We start from the raw sequence: 22058 nt of genomic DNA, 5'->3' as shown, positions 1-22058 counted from the left end.
GATGGGAAAGAAATGCTGCTAAAAATAAAATTAGTTTATAGTCTGGTGTGGTATAATCCTAGTACTTGGGAGGCCAAGTCAGGAAGATTTCTGTGTCATATGGTATAGTATGGTTAGTCTGGACTTATATAATGAGACCTGTCTCAAACAATATCAGCCACAACATCATCAAAACCTATACGAACAAACAAATAAACAAACAAAAGGAAAAAGCCCCAAATTTAAGGTCAAATTAAAGTGTGGGGAGTGAATGGGAACAGAAAGCAGGAAAGGATTTTAATTAATTAGTTAATTGAAGCACAGTCTGAAAGAGAAAGAGGGAGCAAGAAGGTGGTGAGGAGTGGGGGCTGGGATGGACGTGGCTCTGGGCCTCAGGGACTCATCTCCTGTGTCTCTGTGGACTTGTTCACTCAGAGGAGCCCTGGTGGACTTCGGAGCTTAGACTTCTGGAAGCTCAGAGGCCAACATTTGCATGTTATGCTGGATCCCATAAATTGTGTGGCCGATTCTAGCTGACACTAAATATAAACCTATCCAGGTTCTAGGTAACTTTCTTCCTGTGTCTGCGTTCCTAAACACACAGTAAATATCCTAAAATTATTTTCTTGTGATTCTTAACAGTTATAACTTGTGGATGTCTCTGCAGCTGCTGGAGTAGAGAGCAGTCAATTGGTATTTACTACAGAATTTATCAGTCTAAAGTTTTTGTTATCAAGACCAAATTATAATAATAGCTAAATTTTTGTATACTTAGGAAATTTCAGGTGTTAGGACTTAAAACAGAAAATGTACAACAGAAACCTGCCTTCTATTAGTCTTGAGTGGTGGTTTTATAACATGTCAGGTAGCTCTGGAAATTTCTATATACTCATGACAGAGCATGAAAAAGGCAGATGGTCTTGTGATATATAGATATATTTGTAATATATGTTATAATATGTACATATATACTTGCACACACATATATTTAAAAACTTGACTTTTTTAATCTCCTGAAAAGGCCCTGGAGATACAACCCACAGGTTTCTCAGACCACACCTTGAGTATTATTAAATGAAATTAGCTTAGCTACACAGGAAACCAGCTGTCACTATTTGAGTAAAGCATCTGCAAAGATTACGCTGAAGACATCCGGGGCAGGAACAGACGTGAGCAGGTGAACACAGCATGCTGTGCATGATGCAAAGTAAGGTTGAGATGTGCCTGCATACTCTTTGTTGAAGGATAGAAATGCAATATTTCCCCTTCTTAAACATACTCTCTAGGAATACTGGGAGCTTGGCAACGGTTGACCAATTAAAATATAACCACAACCTTTTTGCACATGTTAGAAGTAACATGGAGTATTGCAAGCAGAGAAAAGGCAGTGGGCAGTGTTCCCTTTGCACTTTTGTGTGAGTCCCGTAAGAGCAGTACCTAAATCTAACACACAAGACCAGGAACTTACTCATCATGAACAATGGTGGGGCCATCCCGTGTTAAGGCCTCTTCCTTGATGACGTTGATCAGTTCAAAGGTACTGCTTATGGGGGCATCTGGGTTAGGCCATTTGGGACACTGAAAGTGCCGGACTTCTAGTACATAGTCATCCTGCAACCAACAAGACAGAATCACAGGTCTTCCTTAATTCCTATGTCTATAACCAAATGCCTGATGCCTGCTCCCTAGAAAACAAGTATCACAGGAAACTGAACAGTGTTGCGTTCCCAAATTACACAAGACCTACCTGTCATTAAAACACACCATACTTATCAACAGTAGGATATTTTTAATCAGGCAAACAACCAGCCCAAACCAAACCAAAACACCTGTAAGGGACAGTATGGCCCACTACCCAAACTTTGACTTAGAAAAGAGTATGAGGAGGCTGAGGCACCATTTAAACTGCTGGTTATCTCATCGTTTTCACAGCAAAGCAGCTATGATATGTGGAAACAGTGTCTTCTAAAGTGTCATCTTCATAACACATTACAAGGCTTTGTTTCCGATGTCAAAGCAAGCAGCCGTTCTCTCCTGTATTGAATATTATCCCCATATTCATGATAGGATAATACCTTTATCTTTAAGCCAGAAGACCTACTCAGCCAAAGACTGTTACATCTTATCTACCCTGGTGAAAAAAAAGCAAATACTTGAAGGAAGGAAACTGGAATGCATTTATTTAAAATGAAGTCTTATTCAAACAGTGGAGCCTGTCTCCAAGGTAGAGAAATCACTTTTTTATTACTTAGAAGAAGTTGATAAAGGGTCCAGGTTGGGCAGTCGTGGAGGAAGTGTGGCTTAAGTTACCTGTGTAGCTTCAAGGATGAAGTCATGGATGATAATTTGTTCTTCATTAGAGAGGCACAGCCTGTCTTTGCTGATAAGGGTGACAGTAAAGACCTCACAGTTCATGGATTCTTCACGACTTGGCCAGTACACAAACTCATCTTCTGCCTTTGGGAACCAAGAAAACCAATTATTTTACAGTGTAAGCAAATCTTTGTTTTCCAGTTTTCTTGCCAACTGACTCCTCCTGTCTGCATCTCCCCAGCCACTCAAGTCACCTGGGAAGTTGATGTTATTGACTTACTGACACCCCATGTAGCCATTTGCAATGTTAGTATAGCCTAGTGTAAAATGTACACTGACAATAGCATCTACATGACGTCTCTCCTGTGACCACCCAAGCTGCTTCTCCACAGAGCTGACAGGGGCTCTGACTTATAAGAGCAACAGGAATCAGGTAGAGTTATTCTGTTGTTGTTTCAAAGTTGCTTTCCTGTATACTTGATCAGGAAACGAAATGTTTTAAAAATAAATTTCACTGTGTATGTTTTAAATTAAATGCATATTACAAATAATAAAGTTTGCTACAGTCAACTAAATGAACATGTTATCACTTCACATAGTTTTTTTTTTTTTTTTTTTACTTTCGTGGCAATAGCTAAATATACTTTCCATAAATGCTAAGTATGGTGCAGTTTTTTACCTGTAGTTCTTAGATGGTATACGGTCTCTAGATTTATTAATTTTATATACATGCATGTGCTCTGTGTCCCTTGGCCTACTCCCTATTCCCACTTACCATCTTGTTCCCACATATCTCGGGATTTTTTTTTCTTAGTGAAGTTGTGGGATGTTTTCTTCCTATGTGTGGCTTACTTAACTCAGTGCAGTGCTCTCTACTGGTGACAAAACTAGATCTTGTTGTTTCTTAGGGCCAGGAAACATGCCATGAGTATTTACTTGGTTGCTGGTATATTTGGCTCTTATGTACAATGTTGCAGAAAATACTTAAGTGTAGAAATTTCACAGGGTGTTTATCTTATTTGGGGGGGGGGTATAAAGCCCAGCAGAGGGTTAGTGGTATTTTATATTTCTTTAGAAACTTTATTACTGTTTTTCAAGTGGTTGTATTAGTCAATAGTCCAGTGAGTAATGAGTTATCTTTCAATGTTTTTTAAAGATGGGGTGTTGCTATGTAGTCCTGAAATGCTACATACAGGGTTACAGCCATGTTTAGACCAAACCAGCAAGAGTTGTTATTCCTTCTCACCAACATCTGTCATTTGTTGACATGTTTTTTAAACAATAGCCACCCTAATTGATAGGTTGTGCTATTTTATGGGAGAAATAATAATTATACTGAGTACCTCTTCCCATACCTGCTAATCATTTCTGTCACACTTGAAGACATATTTTTGCTCACGTTTTAGAGTTCTTTATAAATTTTGGATGATAGAGGCTAGATATGGGATTCATACTATCTGTCTTGACAAATAAGGATGCTCTCAGAGATGTCCGTGAAGCATCTAAGTCACACTGCTACTGAGGAAGAAAGGGCTGCACCTCTCAGGGAGGAGGCAGTGCATAAGTAAGAAGGCCAGCTATCACACAGGGGCCTTTAACTGGTAGGTTACCCCAGTGGCGTCAGATTTCAAGAGGGGTGACAGAAATCATTCAGCTTTGAAGCAGGCGAACTTCATGTGCTCATCCATTTAAAGTTTAAAACTAGAAATGCAGGCTTGGCACTTGAATTCTATTCTTGAAAATTATGGCTTCCTGAGAAACAAGTTAATGGTAGAAGATTCTAAGAAATAGGATTATGATGATGTATGTGTTCCTCCTCCTTCCTTTCTCTAATGAGCTCAAATGAGAGACACCCATTTGCCCGAGGCATATAGGTTTTTATGAACATTTTACTGAGAGTGCCTATTTACACTTGTGGAAGTCAGGAGTAATGTTCATAACAAAGAAGGCTTTGTTTAAGCTTACACTGTTGCATTAGAAATGAGCCAGCCGTCCAATGAGACTTATCACCCTTTCAAGTTTCAATATAGATTATTGCCAAGTACGTTTTTATTTTTAAAGCTCAGCAGAAGGGGAAGCAGATTAGCAATTGGGTTTAGTCTATACAAAAGAAGCCTGGAACTGCCGTGAATTTAAGTATGCTTTGTTCAAGGAAGCGGAAGAATGACCCTGCAAACAGACTCCGGATATACCGTAAGATGGGCGGGACTCAGCATGATGCAGACAGTCATTTATCTAGCATTTGGTCTATTCCATGCTTCATGTCGCTGAGCCTTTATTTCCATAGTTTAAAAATGAGAACAATATGTATTCTCAATAGATATACTAGGAATAGTTTATGATTTAATTAGTTTAAATAAATCAAAGGCAGGAAAAAAACTATGTACATTGAATTTGGGAGCAATTACTCATCTTGAAACATTAAAATAATTAAGTTTCCCTTTCTTCCTCCCTTCCTTCCTTCTTTCCTTTCTGAGGCAGAAGCTCATTTAGCCTAGGATTAACTTGAACTTGATACAAAACCAAGGATGACCTTGAACTCCTGATTGTCCCATCTCTCCTTCCCAAGTGCTGAGATTACAGGCATATGTCACAACCAGTTTTATGTGCTATTGGGAATTGAACCCAGGGTTTCAGACATGCTAGGCGAACACTATCAAGTGAACTACAATCCCAACTTCAAGTACAACTTCTTAATTCAGCCAACTTTCTGGTCACAGGTAGGTGTGTGCATATGTGTATGCACATTTGTATATACACTGCATATGTGAGGTAGGGACATGCCATTTTGTAAGGCTTCTCCATTTCTGTTAAACTGTGATGAATCCCTTAACAGTGGTAATTTGGTTCCTAGAAGTAAAATAACTTACTTTTCTAGATTCTTGACCTTTGTGCTCCAGGTGCCTTAGTAATGGCCAACCTTGCAACCCCCAAAGGAAACTTTACCACCTTGCTACCTGCTCAGCCTCTAGGAGTAAGGCCCCTTTGTTTTCCCAACAAAGGCCCGAGGCATTTTAAACTGTCCATCTTTCCTTCTCACTGACACACTTTATTATTATTATTATATACTTTTTCAGATTGTGCCTTGATAAAACAGCGTGGGCTTTGATTTCCTATCTAGCTGATGATGACTTCCAATACTCGGTCCTGTTGTTTCTGCCTCCCAAGTTCTAGAGATTATCTAGATATAAGATTATCTAAATATAAAGGTAGTAGGAATATTGTTTTTAGAATGAGAGACTAGTGGCTTTTAAGTCAATTAAACATTAGACGGCTGTACAGCTATAGCAGTAGTAGAAACACAACAGTGACACCAGCTTTGGGCAGCTTTCTAGCCTGGCTTCAGAGAGACCCGGAGATGTCATGTTCCAATGAGTCACTGTACTCTGTCTGGAGAATATGTCTCTCCTTATTGGGTCTAATTGTTCCCTAGCTGTCCTATACAAGTGAATTCTGGGAGAATCTTGGTGGTGAATGGTCTTCATTAACTGGTAGTAACAAAATACTGGCTCATCCACACCCCCAAAATCTGCTGCAACCCTCAATGCCTTCCCTTCCCACATGCCAATCAGCATGGGCCCCTGTTGCTAACATACGCCCATTTTCAGCTTAAGCTTCTCAACCTTGCTGCTGTTCCATCATACTGAAGCAGCCTTGGAATTCTGAAGCAGGAGTAAACTTCGACAGAGCGAAGAAGCTCCTACTCACGGGCACATAGTCAAATACTGCCATCCAGGGTAGGGGGTTCAACCACAGGCTGTTCTTTTTTAATTAAAAACCTTATTAATCTGACAGTCAGATGCAGTTCCCCATTGTTTCTTGTCTTATCTTGCAGAATAACTTTTTAAGACGCTGCTAATTCTGAAATGTACGTGCGCAGAAACATGTAATTCTGTTTTTTAAATGGTTTGCCCATCTCCTATGTAGAATCTTTAACAGAGAAGGGCTGGGGGGGGGGGGGGGACTAGAGGCTTAGATTGCCCTCTGTAAGATGGACCTGAATGTCTTCACCTAGCTTCTCTCCGCTGTGGAACCCATGGAATGAGAAAACATTATTAATACCTCTTCCTATTATGTGGTGGGATGGGACACACAGGAAAATTATTAAAAGTTTGGGCTTCAGACAGACAGATGACTTAGATACAAATCCAATTTTAATTATTACTGCATGCTCTTGAACAAGGTCATTTTTTCAGTTTCTCCAGCGATAAAATAAGTTAGTTCATAGAAAGTAAATGCAATTTACATACATCGTAAATGTAATAAGCTCCCTATTTCCAAAAGGGGCGTGCGGTGACTAAGAAGTCATTCTGGTCATGTTAGGAGTTTACACTTCTCAAAGCCTTTCCCATGTGACCGAGGGCTGGTATTTGCAGCACTGGGGAACCAAGTACAGAAGCAAGGAGGATGGCATATAGGGAAGGCCTTCACGGCAGACACAACAGCCCATGGCAAGGCACCGCAGTAAATTCTGTGTGTAGCCTCATGGGCTCATTAATATACAGCAGATGTGCCCTACTTACCAGGCTCTGGTTGTCTGGCAGCATGACAATGATCTGTGCGTTATGGTCCCAAATCATTCTCCAGAAGTCCTTAGTGGTGTGCGGCAGAGGGTGCTGGGTTATGATGAACTCGTTACTTCTGTAGTAGCCCTACCGTTAGAGAGGGAAGAATCAGTGATCGTGTGTGTGTGTCATTCTAAGTAAATACATTTGTGAAACAAGGCAGCATTAGTTTGACTACCCTAAAAAACAAAAATCGAGAAAGGCATTCAGTACGCTTTGCTAATGTTAAGGTGTACTTCTGTGAATACTGTGTAGACAGTTTTCTCTCCACATGCAATTCTCTTCACAGTTCCCCGCTGTTTTTACCTAACAGCAATTTCAACATTCATTTAAAAGCTAGATGGGTGAAATTAACAATAAAATTAATTCCTTAAGAAGCATTTGGCTTACTTTAGGTATTTTTTTTTGCATTCCCACCCCTCAGGCATCTTTTGTTAAAAGTTTCAAGACGCAGAAATTTCTATACTCTCGATGTTACGTGTTGAGAAATTACTTCAGAAATGAAATCAGTCACAGGGGTGGTATGTAGTCCTTAATCATAAATACAGCCAATTAAACTGAAAGGTGTTAACGGTTGACTCTCACCATGATATAAGAAGCATTAATGTAATCTGTTCCTTTCATCCCGGGCAATGGTGCAAGTCCCACTCGAGCGCGCTCAGCTATCATGGAAAAGAAAACAATGACAGCACGTTTGCCTTATTCAGAGACTGCAGTTCTTCCTGGGCTTCACCTGGCGAATGGCACCGGCTCCTTTCTAAGACTTGCACATTTAAACAAGCTAACGTGTTATCTGGTAAGAGGGAGGGTATTGAGAGGAAATTTCCCTGGGGAGTCAAGACAGTGTAGGATAAAAATTTAACTGTAGGAACAGATTTCACAGCCTATTAGAGTAAAATGTGGAAAGGTGTTTCAGAGAGCCTGACCCTGGCTTATTCCGTTTCTGCAGTTACACGGGCATACTGTGCTTTTGTTCTTCCTTTCCAACCCCCATGTGCCCTTTTCTCCATGAAGGCCTTAGAGAGCACTGATCTGTTTCAATAGAGAGAGTGCATTCCTGCGATCAACAAATGCCTGTATTTGTAGGGTATACAAAGTTTCTCTGCTAAGTCCTGAGTTGTGCATACAAAGGTCACCACAAATCAATAGGTCCAGATGCAGAATAATTCAATGATGCAGTTCCAGTTAATCTAATTAGTCCAGATTATCTAAGACTCAAAGTCTTAGTGCCACAGGGATAGTAGCATTATCATCATTTTTTAATTATTCACTCATTTATTTAGTGTGCGTTTGTGTTTGGCCCGCGTGTAAGTCTGTGGGAGGGGTGTTGGATCCTCTGGAATTGGAGTGAGACACAGTTGTGAGCTGCCTTGTAGGTTCTGAGAATTGAACGCAGGTCCTCTGTGAGAGCAGCTAATGGTCTTCACCTCTGAGCCACCTCTCCAGCCCCATTTTTAAAGCTGAAATACTGTGGCATTTTGAGGCAAATTGAGGTTTCATGTCAGATAGGTCATGTGACTTGCTGATGTCCAAACCCACCACCTCTATTTGCCTTAAACTGCCTCTGTTGAATGGGTTATGTAACAGCTCCTCAGGTGAGTGTTGTGTCCTTACGCAATATGTACAGTGAACTTTAGAACTCCTGCACACTGGGTGGCTAAGCTGATGTCTTACCGGGCACGACGGAAGAGTTCCTGTTCTTCTCTTTGTTGCACTCCTTCTGGGCACTGAAGCATTCCACATACTTCGCATTGCACTGTGTGATCAGCTGGAAAAGAGCACCGCTTTTTGGCATCATTCAAAGGCACACTCACTACTACCTGCTCGAAACTGCAAGAATGTCAATCACCAGCCAGACTGCAACAATAAAGAGATTAATGTCCCCAAAGAACGTCCATGCTCTCCACTCATGCCTGGCTTGTGTCGGCTGCCAGGCCCTACGGGTCTGGAGTGAAGGTATACTGCACAGGGCAGTTACTGAACACTGGAAGTTTCTGTTGTATGAAGTCACTGCTGTTGGGAATTTGTCTATGATTCCTCAGTAGCACAAATAATTCAGATCTACACTGCAATTTACTTATCTAATTAAGATCTGCTCATACGTCTTGATTCTCGTATATTTCTATGAACAGCGGGTTTTTATCTTTCGGCCCTGTAGTGTGATTATTCTTGTTTATGTAAGTAGGCTGGGACACTTTATTCACCTGTTTTGTTTACAACTCTTTGACTATTTCATACATATCTAGAAATATATTTTGGTCATTTTCATTCCCATGGCCCTCTTTCTGTGCTGTTGAATCTTTCTTCTTCACAACACATTCCCAGTGTGTGTGTGCACGCGTGTGTGCATGCGTGAGTGACATGGTGTGATCAGCTGAAAGAAGAGCAGGGGTTCTGTCTGCATGAAATACATAAGAACTCTCTAACTGCGTTATTAGCACTGTCCTGGGCCTTAAAGCTTATTTTCAGTTTTGAGTTTCTGCAAATGGCTAGTGCCTTAAAAGGTCCCATTGTCTGAGTTTTCCCAACTGGTTTGTTTGGTGAATTCTTTTATAAAAAGTATAGGTAAAGCACAGATTGAGAGTTAATGCTTGGAAGTACTCTGTCTGTCTGTCTATCATCTATGTATCTATTAGCACATATAATTGAATACCTTAGGGACTGGAATCAAGTCTAGACATGAAATTTATTGTTCATATGTATAAAATAACATGATGGTAATTTCACATATCTTTTGTGCATTAAACAGATGCCCAAAATTTTGTTGTGTGGAATTTTTCCCTGTATGACATCACATTACCAATCAGAAAGGATTGGAGTCTGAAGCACTTTGGATTTCAGATGCTTAATGTAAGGATGCTCTTATTATTCTGTGATCGTATTTTTTTTGTCTATATGTATACAGTTTTTCATTTGTGTCAAGATAGACAAAATGAGATGAATTTGTTCACTTTTAGTTTTCACATTCAAACCTTCCCCAGACTCTGAAATCAAATATAGTGGAATTGTAAAACATACGAATATTTTGTTTTGTGATGACCCGTCTTTCACAACCAGAATAATATGGTGTCATCTATTAATTACCTCGAGTGGTTTTGTGAGGCTTGTTAAGAAGAGAACTAGGAATTTGGAGCTGTTGTTATGATCGGTCTTAGGCAATGAACTTCTTTTTCCTTTCCTACCATTGAGTATCATTTGTTTGGGTGTCTCATGTCTTCCAATGAGATGCCAAGGAGGATTTCTGAGAACTTTCACTGTGAGCATCCTTTTCATCATGATATGGATGGAGGAGATTACATACAGAGCACTACAAAAACTAGAACTGAGGGCAGGGAGAGGCTAAGAGCTCGGTCACTGGGAAGACGATGTTTGAAAGTTCCAGCCAGTGACTTCAGTAGTCTTTACCTTCAACTACACACACCTTCACCACCACTAGATTTTATGTTCCATTAAGATAAGGAAAGCTTATCTCTACTCTGCAGCAACATTTTCTTACTTTCTTAATTGTCTATGTACTGATTTTTCAAAGAAGTATATTTTGACCACAATGTCTACACTGATGATCACGGCCTTCTCTTCTCTTTCTCTTTCTGACAAGTTCTTACTCTGTAACAGGCTGGCCTTGAACTTGTGATCTTTCTACCTAGGCCCGAATGCTGGGATTGCAGGATAAAAATCACCATCCTCAATAAAAGTATTATTGAATGCTACTGAGGAAAAAAGGAAGCATTATTCTGGGGGCCAGACCTCGTGGCTAGAGGACATTTATATAAAGTCATCAGCAACTCAAAAGAAAGTAAAGCTCTGTGCCACATCTACTTGTAATGTGAGCACCTGCACAGTGGAAACCTCCCTGCGTTACCACATCTGTTTGAATACAGCAAGTATTCAGCATGTACATATGGCCCGTCCTTGCCTTCACATTGCATGTAAGGAGTAAGAACAGTACCCCATTTCAGCATTGACATAAAATGACCCACATTCAGGGCATCCTCTAACTCCCTGTCTTACTGAAGACAGCATCACAGCGGTACCTTGAACTGCTTTTCCAGCCGTGTCTTCCCTCCAACTCCCGGTATGAGGATGCTGTTGACATAGCTATGGAGCTGACTTGAAGGTACTTCAGTTTCCTTCCCGAGAATGGCTTCCAACAAGGCATCGTGGATGAAAATGTACTGCTCCTGAAAGGTACACAGGGTGGGCAGTGAGGGGATCTGCCAGGGGACACCCACCCATTCACAGAGCTGACTTTGGATTTGACACCGCTCTGAACAGGGACTGACAGTGAATCCCTCAAGCATTTGCAGCTAGCCGGTGATCCCAGGATCCACTTGCTGATCCGTTAGAACTTATTTTGGAGTAGACCTGTGCTAAATTTAGCTCTATGTTTTCCTACCACGTCTAGACCAGTAAGAGGTTTAGTAATAGCACACAACTACAAACACATGTTCAATAAAGAGCTTTAAGAGCCAACCTTTTCCACATATTTAAACATGTGGAAAAGACAGCATGCTTAACTCTCTGGGACCTAGAGCGTGACATGGCATAGCTGTCACTAAGTGTCCAGACTTTAAGACAGAGATGGAAAGCTATGATCTAGAGAACAGTGTGCCCCTCAGATACCTCACGTACAAACCCATCTATCTATTCCTTCAAGTTCTCAGGGAATGAATCTGTCCCCTCAGCTTGCTTTAATCTCTCGAGGACATCCTTATGGCCACTTCTTACCTCAGTTTGGACGAGGTAGTTCCGCTGCGTCCTGATATGCTTCAGGAAGCCCAGGACATTAACTGTGCTTTTGTCTTTGATCTGTTGCAGCATGCTGTCTATGACAATGTAGGTGCCTGTCCTGCCCACACCAGCGCTGTAAGAGATGGAGGTACTTGGCTTGTACTATTAACCAAAACACAGTGCAAACGCTCAGGATACGAAACAGCCCGCTCCCAGACAGCCTACTAGAAATGACAGGCTCTTTATAGAGAAAACCCATTATAACCCGAACACTTCCTACCATCTAGACTTGAGGAAGAACACAGAATGCTTTTTTTACTGTAGGATGACAGATCTGCCACAGCTGCCTTCTTGGCTTTCCTGCAGCTCAAACCAAGGCAGGAGGCTGGAGGTATCATGCAGTAGCCATCTTCAGAGCAGAAGGGGGCAGCCGAGTCCTGGGCAGGCTGCTCGCTCTTGCCCATGGGTCTCTGTCTCTCAGTGAATCCCTGTTGGTATAACTCTCCCAGACTGCCTCTGGTTCATGCAACCAAGAAACCAACTAATGTTCTCAGTAGTAGAAAAATTCTACTCAAAGGGGCATTTGCCTTTAGTAAAGGAGAATGGTCTATCCAGAACATTCAGTTTTTGGAGTTATTTTCTTAATTCCTGTTTTAGAAGATATCCAAAATCTGAACTAGTATCGCATGGCAAGCTTATTTTTGTAGAATGCTTCTGGGAGGTTCCTCATCTGGCACATACCCACTGCTGGTTGCAGATGGGTTAGCAAAAAGGTAGAAGGCCTTAAACAGGTTGAATGTCAACTCCTGTGAAAATATAAGAACAGTCCGGCAGACGTGCTTAGAGAAAGCTAAGCAGCTCTGCAGTTAGCCGCAGACTGAATAGCTTGACTAAAGCAGGGGGTCACAAGTAAAACATGACAATGGCACTTAAGGCATCTAAAGTTGTTTAGTTCAGAGACAATAAGAGTTTTTCAAGAGTTCTGTAAGAGGTAGTTTATGCAGCACATATAAGTTAGAAATGAGAAGAACCATTTTCTACGTGCCATGTCGGTGAGTATTATTTAGAAATATCCCTCAAAAAGTCCATTTGGAGAAAGATTGGAATCTCTGTTATGAAACTCTTGTCTATGTTCAAATTTTATTAGGCTGAGCCCACAATTCTCATACAGTAGTAGGGACCTTAGTAAAACCATTTCAGGAACTAGATAGTCAAACAGATTTTTTTCCCCCAAAGCTAAATATCACCCTCCCCCATGGAGTTTTCCTGCATCAGAAGTGAAGTTATTTATAACTGCACCAAGTTTACCTGGTTCTCACAGAGGGCTTGAGCCATAGGAACTCTATTTGTGCTTTGAGCAGGCCAAGTTCACAAGGCTCAGCACCCCAGGTGTGTCCCTTCCCGTGGTGACCCTACCTGCAGTGCACCAACACGGGGCCCATGTCTGGCATCCGGGCTGCGGATGACCTTCTCACAAAGGTCAGGACTGGAAGGGCGTACTCAGGAACTCCCATGTCAGGCCACTGTGTGTAGTGATACTGGATCACCATCCTCTCATTCTGACGACCCTTGGGGTTTCCCTTCTGGCCCTGTAGAAATGTGTAAAATGGCACCTTGAATCCCTATTTTAGGGAAATGGTTAATGATACAAAGGATCAGGAAACAACCTCAGATCTCATTTTTTTAAACTACTATTTTGGGGCTAAATTATTTCCTATTTGTGATCAACTTAACATGTTGTCACATGGTAACATCTACATCTCTCAAAAGAGAAGAATAAAATCATTCCGAAAATGAACATTTAACACCGCTGGGGTTTTGGACTTAGAACAACCTGAAGCATCTTTGAAGTCTCCTAGATGGCCTCCCTTTCCTGACTCGCTACCCTCCTGGGCTGTTTGCTTTCATCTGCCTTTCTTGTTTCTTCTTCACCACTCCCCTGGACCACCCCTGGACGGGTTCCTTATAGCCCGTCATACACAGGAAGGACTTGCTGTGAAGTAAGCCTGCAGGTCTGGAGTCAGGACCACGCCTTGCTCCCTCCCTCTCTCACATGACTGTTTACAGACTGGTTCCATTCAGGAGTCAATGTTTTACAATTTCACTGACCTAACCTATACATTCGTCACACAGGGCACCGACTGCATTCTTTTCCTCAAGCTATTATCAAAGGGCGGCTGGGCCTGCTGGGTGCTGGAGGTGTTCCTATGAGCTCTGTGAACTTTAGAATGATTATTGATTATCTAGAACCTCCCAGAGGCTGAACATTACAGAACACTTGGCACTGTTGATTTAGAACAGTGTGGCTGACGCTGATCACAACTGTACGGTAAAGGGGAGCCTTAAGTGTGGGGTTCCTATGGCAAAGAGGCTACCGGTTGGCAGTGTAAAGACCAAATAGCTCTGCTTCAGACAACTGTCACTCAAGGCTGTCTTAAATGTACTTTCTCACTGAGCCTTTTTGGATCCCAAAATACTGTTGGGGTGACTCTTGTTGGGACCGGGATTTTGGTGGGGGCGGGGGAGCATAAAAACTGAGATAACTTGAAAGCAGCTCTTCTTCATCATGAGCGTCAGGATAGTACTAGTTTATAAAACACGAGGTTATGGTTCGGTCACATGACAAGACATGAACTCAGACATTATGGTCACATGTGTTCACTGTTCACTTCTGAAAGGATATATTTTATGTAGCAGTCACTTCTCATTCTTACTGAACAGCAGAATCTGAGTTTTAAATAACTATATTGTAGGGCCAGCAATCCTTGCAACACTCTGGGAAATACAGCACTGAAGCTGCCAAAAAGCAAAATTCATAGACACCGCTGGCTGTGCTGTGCTCTCAGTCTCAGAGGCATTTATGACGACTGCTTCATGGAGAGGACAGAAGCCAGTTAGGTCACCTATATGGCCTTCTGCACTTTGTCAATACCTTTCACAGGATCCACACGTTGGGGAAAATGTTACAGGGCTGGAGAGTTCAGTGGGCAGAGCCCTAGGTTCTAGTCCTAGCAATGTATGAGTCTGGTACGGTAGTTCACACTTGTAATCTTGTACTCCATGGTGCAGATAGGGGAACTAACTCGACCGTCTTGGATACACAGCCAGTCAGAGGCCAATCTGAGCTCTACGGCACCCTATCTCAAAAAGAGAGTTGTGAAAAACGTTCTACAACCTTGGTCTGATTTCACTGTATTTGTCACAGCTTGCCCAGTGCACACACCTTTTTCACTTTTGTGTTTCTGACTGAAAAGCGACGAACTGTGTAGCAGGCGTGTACTTTTGTGCTCTTCAGTGTGACGATTATGTTCCCGTACTCCTCAGTGTTCTCCGTCGGCCAGTACTGATCACACTTTCTCTGCAAAGAGGAAATGTAGTATTTTCACACAACAGCAGCAACACACAGGCATTGCTGCCTTTATAAAGCTCAAGTGCTTAAAGACTGTGTGGCCTCTGAAGAACTTCATGACTTGGGATAAGTTTGCAAACATGATCTGAGACATGGCAAGTATCAACACACACACACACACACACACACACACACACACAGAGAGAGAGAGAGAGAGAGAGAGAGAGAGAGAGAGAGAGAGAGAGCACTAAAAAGGAACCCTATACAAAATCTGGCCAGGAAGTGTTATAAAACAGTTTTAAGTGCTATTTGGGCTGGCTTTGCACAAGTCTACTTGGGAATCGCTGTGTGACACCCGAGGTCACTGCCAGCAAAGCGGGGATTCCACAGATAGTGAATCTGAGGCACAGTATTTATTCCAGCCTAAATCAGCACCATGTCCACAGCTAACAGTACAGTCCGTTCTGCTGTGATCTTCACGTGGTCAGTGGGGTCTGCTCCTGCTCCCCAGTTTCCTCCTCGGACCACATTTCCCATTTCACTGCTGTCTGTGTCCTGCTCTTGTATGTTGTTCCTCCTTTGAGTCTGTTCTCACCTTGAGTGTGAGAGTCTCTAAAACCCTCCATACTAGAGGGTGCATTCACTGCCACACTGCACCCCCTAACACACCTGTGTTTCCATATGTGTGTGCACTCGGGGCTCCTCAGCTCTTTCAGAACACAAACCCATGCGTTCCTTCACATCGGCTTCCTTCCCTACAGTGAGCAGGTGCTCTGACAGTGAGGCAAGAGGCTCCTTACCCGTCCTTTCTCCACGAGGTTCGTGATCATGATGATGACTCCTGTATTTTGTTCCCAAACCATCCTCCAGAAGTCGTCAAAGGTGGACTTCAAAGGTCCCTGGGTGGCAATGTAGGCTTTCGCTTTGTTGTAGCCCTTCAAAGACGGCACAGCACAAAGTGAGATCAAAGGTAGAACAGCAGACCGGTTAATAATTCAGTGCCTCCCTCCGCACGGAGCAGGCTGTGTCTCAGTTACACTTCTGTGACTGCTAAAATACACCCAGCCGCCCCCGCTGCAGTCCTGCATTCTCCAAACCAGGCTTAAGGCCGTTTCTGACTTACATCCACATAGTTCGCATTGATGTAGTCGCTGTGCTTAGAATCCTTCCCTGGCAAAGGTCTTAACTTCACCCTACTGTGATCATCTACAGAGAGGAAAAGACAGAAGCAGAAACATGTGACTGAAAACAGCAGTGGCATCCTTAACTCAAGGTGACCTGGTGCGGAGACCAGCGGCTTCCCAGGATAGCTTCAAAGGCCTCCATCCTGTCATTCCCTCCTAGTCCTGTAGTGGGGGTGGGGAGTAGGAACACAAACATGAGGACGTGGGGTTGGATAGGTAAGGTATTGGGAAGAGTTGAAGAAGGAGAAACAATACGATCAAAATATACTGAAAAAGTTTAAACAATGTCTTTATAAGGTGAGTTACTATGAGGCCCATATGTCTGTAGGGTGTTTCCCTGCCGGGTAACGGTGGATTCCAGACATTTTCCCGAACCAAAGGATTGGAAAGAACCAGAGCTTCTCCTATATTGTGACTCTGCACATTCAGGATCTGACTGTACTGTTTATGTGACAATGGTTCGGTGTCCTTTGCTACATAACGTCATGAGCAAACGTGGAGATGAACATGACAGGCAGCGTGCACAGAACAGGAGTAGCCACAAGAACCCAGCTCTGAGCCTGGGATGCGGAGATGACGCTCTTTCTATGATGGTGGCCCATTTAATCTCAGAACTCAAACCAGCCTGGGAAACACAGCAAGTTCTAAGCTGGACAAAAGTACACAGAGGGTCCTGTCTCTACCTGATACAACGTGAGCAGCACGATCCCTATGTGGATTATACACATGCTGCATCAGTTTCTTTGGCCCCATTTTGCATGTACTTTCTGGTCGCTGTGTGGGTGGGAAGGAAGATGTTCAAGTGCCTTTGCCAGACTCATGGTAAGAAGGGGTGTCTATGGACAACGGCTCACACCCAAAGGGTGGTGACCCTTGATTAGGTCAACCAGCAAATCCGGATCCACCCAAAGCCTTGGAGGGAAAGAAAAGATGCACTGTTCCATCTTCTCTTTACCCACTCAGGTAAACGAAGCCAATAGTCCACACTCAACATCCACTTGTCTTTCTTTTAGAAATTAGGACAAATAAAACGATCTCTATTCATACATCATCTGATCCAATATGCAGAAGCCCAGAGGTGTTCACAAACATTATATTTTAGAATGACTGGGTCTGATAGAGCTGCATGAACTATGATCAATATATAAAAATCACCTGCAGTTCTTTACACTGAACATTTTCATTTGCAACAACCATCAAGAAGAATGAAGTGGGGGTGGGTGGAGAGACAGGGTAGTGGCCAGAGCATTATCTGCTCTTGTAGAGGCCTGGGGTCCCATTCCAAGTACCCAGAAGGCAGTTAAACACCTGCCTGTGACTCCAGGTTCAAGATCTGAGGCTCTCTTGTGGTCTCTGTGGGCACCGCATGTACATGGTGCTCAGATTCCATGTGGGCAAGTTGCCCATACTCATTTATAAATCTCAGAAAAGCAATAAAACAGAAATAATTTCCCCAAAGGAAGCAAAAGCTTATGCAATGCAAGTGTAAACCTCAGTTGAAAGAAACAAGGCCTAAGTAGAAAGACACACCCACCTTTATAGCCCAAAGACAGTATTAGAATGGCAGCGGTGCTGGAATTAATCTCGCATTCGGTACACTCCTTGTAGGAACCTTGGCTCAGTATGATGTACTAAGAGTCTAGCTGGTGCTAAAATTCACATGAAAAATGCAAAGGGCTAAAATAGCGCGAACAGGAGAATCTTAGTTTCCAATTTCAAACTTTGCCACAAAGCTGCCAATAATTACCGCAGTGTGGTGCTGGCAAGAGATGCCACACAGACATCAGAAATAGAATCCAGGATCAGGAGTAACTCATTACCTTATGAGATGACTGTCAATAAAAGTGCTAAGCCAATTCAATGGGGGAGAACTCTTTAAATCTCAAGCCATAGTACGTAGGTACAGAACACACAGAAAAAAAATTAATCCAAATAGATCAAAGACCTAAAGGAGAATGCCAGAACCACAAAGCTCTAAAGACAAAACCCAAGAGTAAACTGCTGTGGTCTTCCTGCCTAAGATATGATCTTAAGAACAGCACCAACGGTTAAAAACAAAACAAAAAACAAAAAAAACCCAAAACAAACAAATAAACAAAAAGGCAAGTTGGGTGTTGACAGACTTTGGAAGAGCTGTTTTAGAGGGTGCCATTAAGACGTGGCAAAGACTGAGAAGAATATAGGGAACACCACAATATATAAAGTTCAATGGTAAGAGCTAAGATTCAGCTAAGGCAATGTGGAAGAGTTAAAGATGAGAACAGACTTCTCCCCAAGATGTACAGATGGCCAGTGAGCAGGTAAAGAAGTGCCACTCCAGTGACCATCCAGGTAACCGTTGGGGACATGCCTCTGTCGGCTCCCACTTCACCCCATCACAGAGGCAGAGAATGACTCCACATTGCACATGCCTCAGGATAAATTAGCTTCCAATTGTCAGCCTTTCTCCGCACTCTGGTTCTGTCTGGCTTTTTATGCAGCATGAAGACTTAATTTTCCTCGCAGCGGAAGATGATTTAAAGGTTATTACTCACATGCTAAAATGTTGATGTATCTGTTTTTGTGCTTGTTGTCTGGATGATTGGAATGCTCTGCGGTGATGTTCATGTCAGCTGTACAGCGCTGGACTTCCTGATGGAGAGACACACGGTTTTAGACACACTAGAAATCAACAGGAACCGCCACCGTGCGCCATGCAACATGCCATCAGCATAGGCTGCATCCGTGACCGCACTTCTCTAAGCCACGCTGTGGCTGAAGAATGCTCAGTGCCTAGTGCCAGGGAGCTTTAGGGGATCTTTACACACATTCCATCTGTTGAAATAAACAGACCTAGAGCACTACCAACCACATAAGGTGCAGCACATTACACAGAGGACAAAATTTAATCCTGTCATCTTACAGTGACCCTGAAATTCATTACGCAATCCCATAAAACTAAACTTCCTTTTACACCGGAAATAACTTCTGTGTATCTCGACTTCATCACCAGGTTGTGTGGAGTGACTGGCCTAGTCTGTCTCGGTTTGTCTAAGTACACTTTATGGCACTGGTGCTACAGTGAAACCACCTAACTGCCGTTCTCATTTTCTGACGTTATGGCATGTGGCATGACTCCTCCCCTCCTCTATGCACTTATACATACACATAGGGCTATGGAGAGCCAGAGGTTAGCTACGGGTCTGCTCAGCCCCTACATCACTTCCTCCAACCCGGTCAGATCTGAGCATCTACTATAACCACAGTAGGCAAAAGGATTATGTGATTTGAATCTGTATCGTTTTATCAATCATCCACTTTTGACCTGGTATTTGGGTGGTGCAAAAAGTATCTCCTTTAGAGTCTGAGATACAAAAGAATCTCTTTTTAGATAGATCATAGTCTATACGGAAAGAAAAAAAGACTGTTAGCCAAATGTGATCAACAGAAAAGAGGCCCGAGGAAAAAATACGGGAATAAAAATAGAAGAACCAAGGGAGGCTTAAAATAGGAGGTGGCAATTCACTGGAGTCTTACAGGATGCACGGGAACTTCCAAGAAGGACAATACACCAGGATTTGCAATGTGCTTGGAGCTGCCTGGCCTCGTTTCACAGACAGAACTCCACAAGCTAAAAAGTCTGTTTGAAATAACAGTCATTTTAGCCCAACTAATTCTCTTGACTGGCTCAGATACAGTTGGCCTTGATTCACTGTTTGTGAACTCTAGTTTTAGTTAACTGAACTTTCATTAGGAAAACTGTGGTGTCAGGAGCAAGACTGTTCCACTACCCCAGCCCAGCCATAAAAATCTATTGGCCCAGTATGAGGTGGCTAAAAAGCCAAATTCTTGTGCCCTGAATTTATCTGCTGCTAAGACCAGGAACAGCTCACGAGATCACCAGGGGCGTCTCTTATACATGGCAGACTATCTATGCATGGTGACAGCGGCATGAGCAGAACCATGAAGTACTTCCCAGGGAGGAACCCCTCGTCCACAAGAGCATCCCTGAGGTAAAATAGAACAAGGAGCCATATGATTGAGTCTCCAATACCAGGAAACCTACATTCAGATTTCCATAACTGTAGCTCTTCCCAGCTGTCCCTGAAGAAAAGATCCCACAGGCATCAGTATGATCAATCTCGTCGGGATTAAGTGTTTAGTGATTCTCTCCCGTTTCCTACCCCTACTGAGTGTGATAAATTCTGCTATTTTCTATTTCTATACTCGGGAATACTCGGACTTTGTTTTTGGAATTGCTTTAAAAGCTTGAGGGCAGTCGAAGGCCAAACATTTCACAAATGAATTTGCATCACGAATAGCATCAACTCACTCTCAACACAAACCCCAGAGATAAGTCAGCACCTGGTGCTGCTGGGTAAAGGGCGTCCTTTCCGGCAGGTACCCTTTAAGGCTGAGATGGTCAGATATTTCATACTGAGAGATCTTAGCCTTGCGTTCTTTAGTCTGAGATTCATTGTCTATGGATTTTTTTTCTTGTCTCCCTGTTCTATGGATCTGACTACCCTAGCCAAGGTCAGAGCTGGGCCTCTGTTATAATAGAGTGCAATTGGCTAAGGCTACATTTGTACAACAGTCATTTGAGGCAGCCAGTCAAATCTCTTTGCTTTCTAAAACCCCTGGACTAAAGTGTTGTCTTTATTGCATGCTTCCAATTCCATTATGTGAATGACATAAAATAAAGAATTGTAAGTAATCCTAGATCTGCTTCTATTAGAACTAGTGGGTTTGGCCAAGGCCTTTTGGTTTTGTTTTATGGATAATAATGTCACCTGTGAATCCTGGCTGATTCAGATGCTGATAATATCATGTGATCCTGGAGTGGCTTTTCTCTACCAAAACTGGCATTTCAAAGTTAGTGTGATTTTAATAGGAGTTACATCCTTCTAAAGCAGCCCTGGCCAATGGTGTATGCATAGGAAATTACTTGTTTAGTTAGCACTTCGATGAGAACTTTAAGATTTAGCTTGTTTATACTTTGTCATCTATATAACAAGTCTAGAATTCTAAAAGTGGATATTCTGAATAGCGACAGACACACCCACAAGGGAGGGCCAACAGATAACAGTGGGTTTGAAATAAAATTAATAATCATATATGAAAATACTATCATTTGCTATTGGCAGAATTCTTGGGAGATGTACTGGGCTGAATCTCCTCCTGCTTGGAGTAGTTGTTGGGGCATTGGGAAGGCCTGCCAGACTACTTTTTTGTGGCACCATTCAAACACATACTACCTACATATCTTTTTTTCAGATAACCCAATGAACTGGAAGAATATTCTTTGGACCTGGTGATATGTATATATAAAAAGATGTGTGTATATAACTAACCAATGTTAAAAAATGAAGAGAGTCGGGTGGATATGCTCCATGAAGGTGCAGCAAGGGAAGGGGGGGGGGGGGCAAAGGGAGATGCCTCTGGGGGACCCATGTTGGGAATCCCTTTCCCCTGAGGGACCAGCCACACGACAGTATAGTGCAGAATAGAGTTTATTCAGGTCATGGGAGAGTTAAGAGGGCAGTAGAGGCAGATAAAGAGACAGAAGAGTAGAGAAGTAGAGGCCAGCAAGTGAAGAGAGAGGGGGAAGGGAATGGGAAGAGGAGTGGCAAGGGAGAGGGAGCAAGGGGGGGGGGGGAAGAGCAAGAGTGGGAGAGCAAAGAGCAGGAACATAAGAGAGGAGGGGCAAGCACCCCCTTTATGGTGCTATGTAACAGGGGTGGAGCATACCTGGCTGTTGCCAGGTAACAGTAGGTGGGGTTTACAGAATCCCAACACCTGGTGTGTTAAGGGGACTAATCTACAGACAATGTAATGCATTATTAGGTCATGACTAGTCCAGAGCTATTATAATACAACAGAGAGCTGGTCCTCCACAGAGCTTTGCTTAGCTGTGTCTTCACCATCTTGTCCTTGGCCATTCAATCTGCCTTTCTT

At 42.7% G+C, this 22058-nt stretch overlaps 1 protein-coding gene across 3 annotated transcripts in view; it reads right to left on the bottom strand.

Annotated features, from left to right (window-relative positions):
- The window catches only part of PTPRG (protein tyrosine phosphatase receptor type G), a 659839-nt gene that overhangs the window by 8184 nt on the left and 629597 nt on the right, over positions 1 to 22058 (bottom strand). For all 3 annotated transcript variants that reach the window (XM_080926850.1, XM_080926851.1, XM_080926852.1), the window contains 12 exons: positions 18656 to 18752; positions 16061 to 16143; positions 15738 to 15872; positions 14812 to 14946; positions 13005 to 13177; positions 11586 to 11721; positions 10892 to 11038; positions 8532 to 8625; positions 7443 to 7519; positions 6816 to 6944; positions 2290 to 2436; positions 1448 to 1590 (listed from right to left, as the gene is read on the bottom strand). In XM_080926850.1, coding sequence (XP_080782976.1) covers positions 1448 to 1590; positions 2290 to 2436; positions 6816 to 6944; positions 7443 to 7519; positions 8532 to 8625; positions 10892 to 11038; positions 11586 to 11721; positions 13005 to 13177; positions 14812 to 14946; positions 15738 to 15872; positions 16061 to 16143; positions 18656 to 18752 — 1496 coding nt within the window. The remainder of the gene's footprint in view (positions 1 to 1447; positions 1591 to 2289; positions 2437 to 6815; positions 6945 to 7442; positions 7520 to 8531; positions 8626 to 10891; positions 11039 to 11585; positions 11722 to 13004; positions 13178 to 14811; positions 14947 to 15737; positions 15873 to 16060; positions 16144 to 18655; positions 18753 to 22058) is intronic.

Source organism: Micromys minutus, assembly GCF_963924665.1.
Source record: "Micromys minutus genome assembly, chromosome: 12".
Taxonomy (NCBI): domain Eukaryota; kingdom Metazoa; phylum Chordata; class Mammalia; order Rodentia; family Muridae; genus Micromys; species Micromys minutus.
This window is presented reverse-complemented; position numbering and strand designations above follow the sequence as displayed.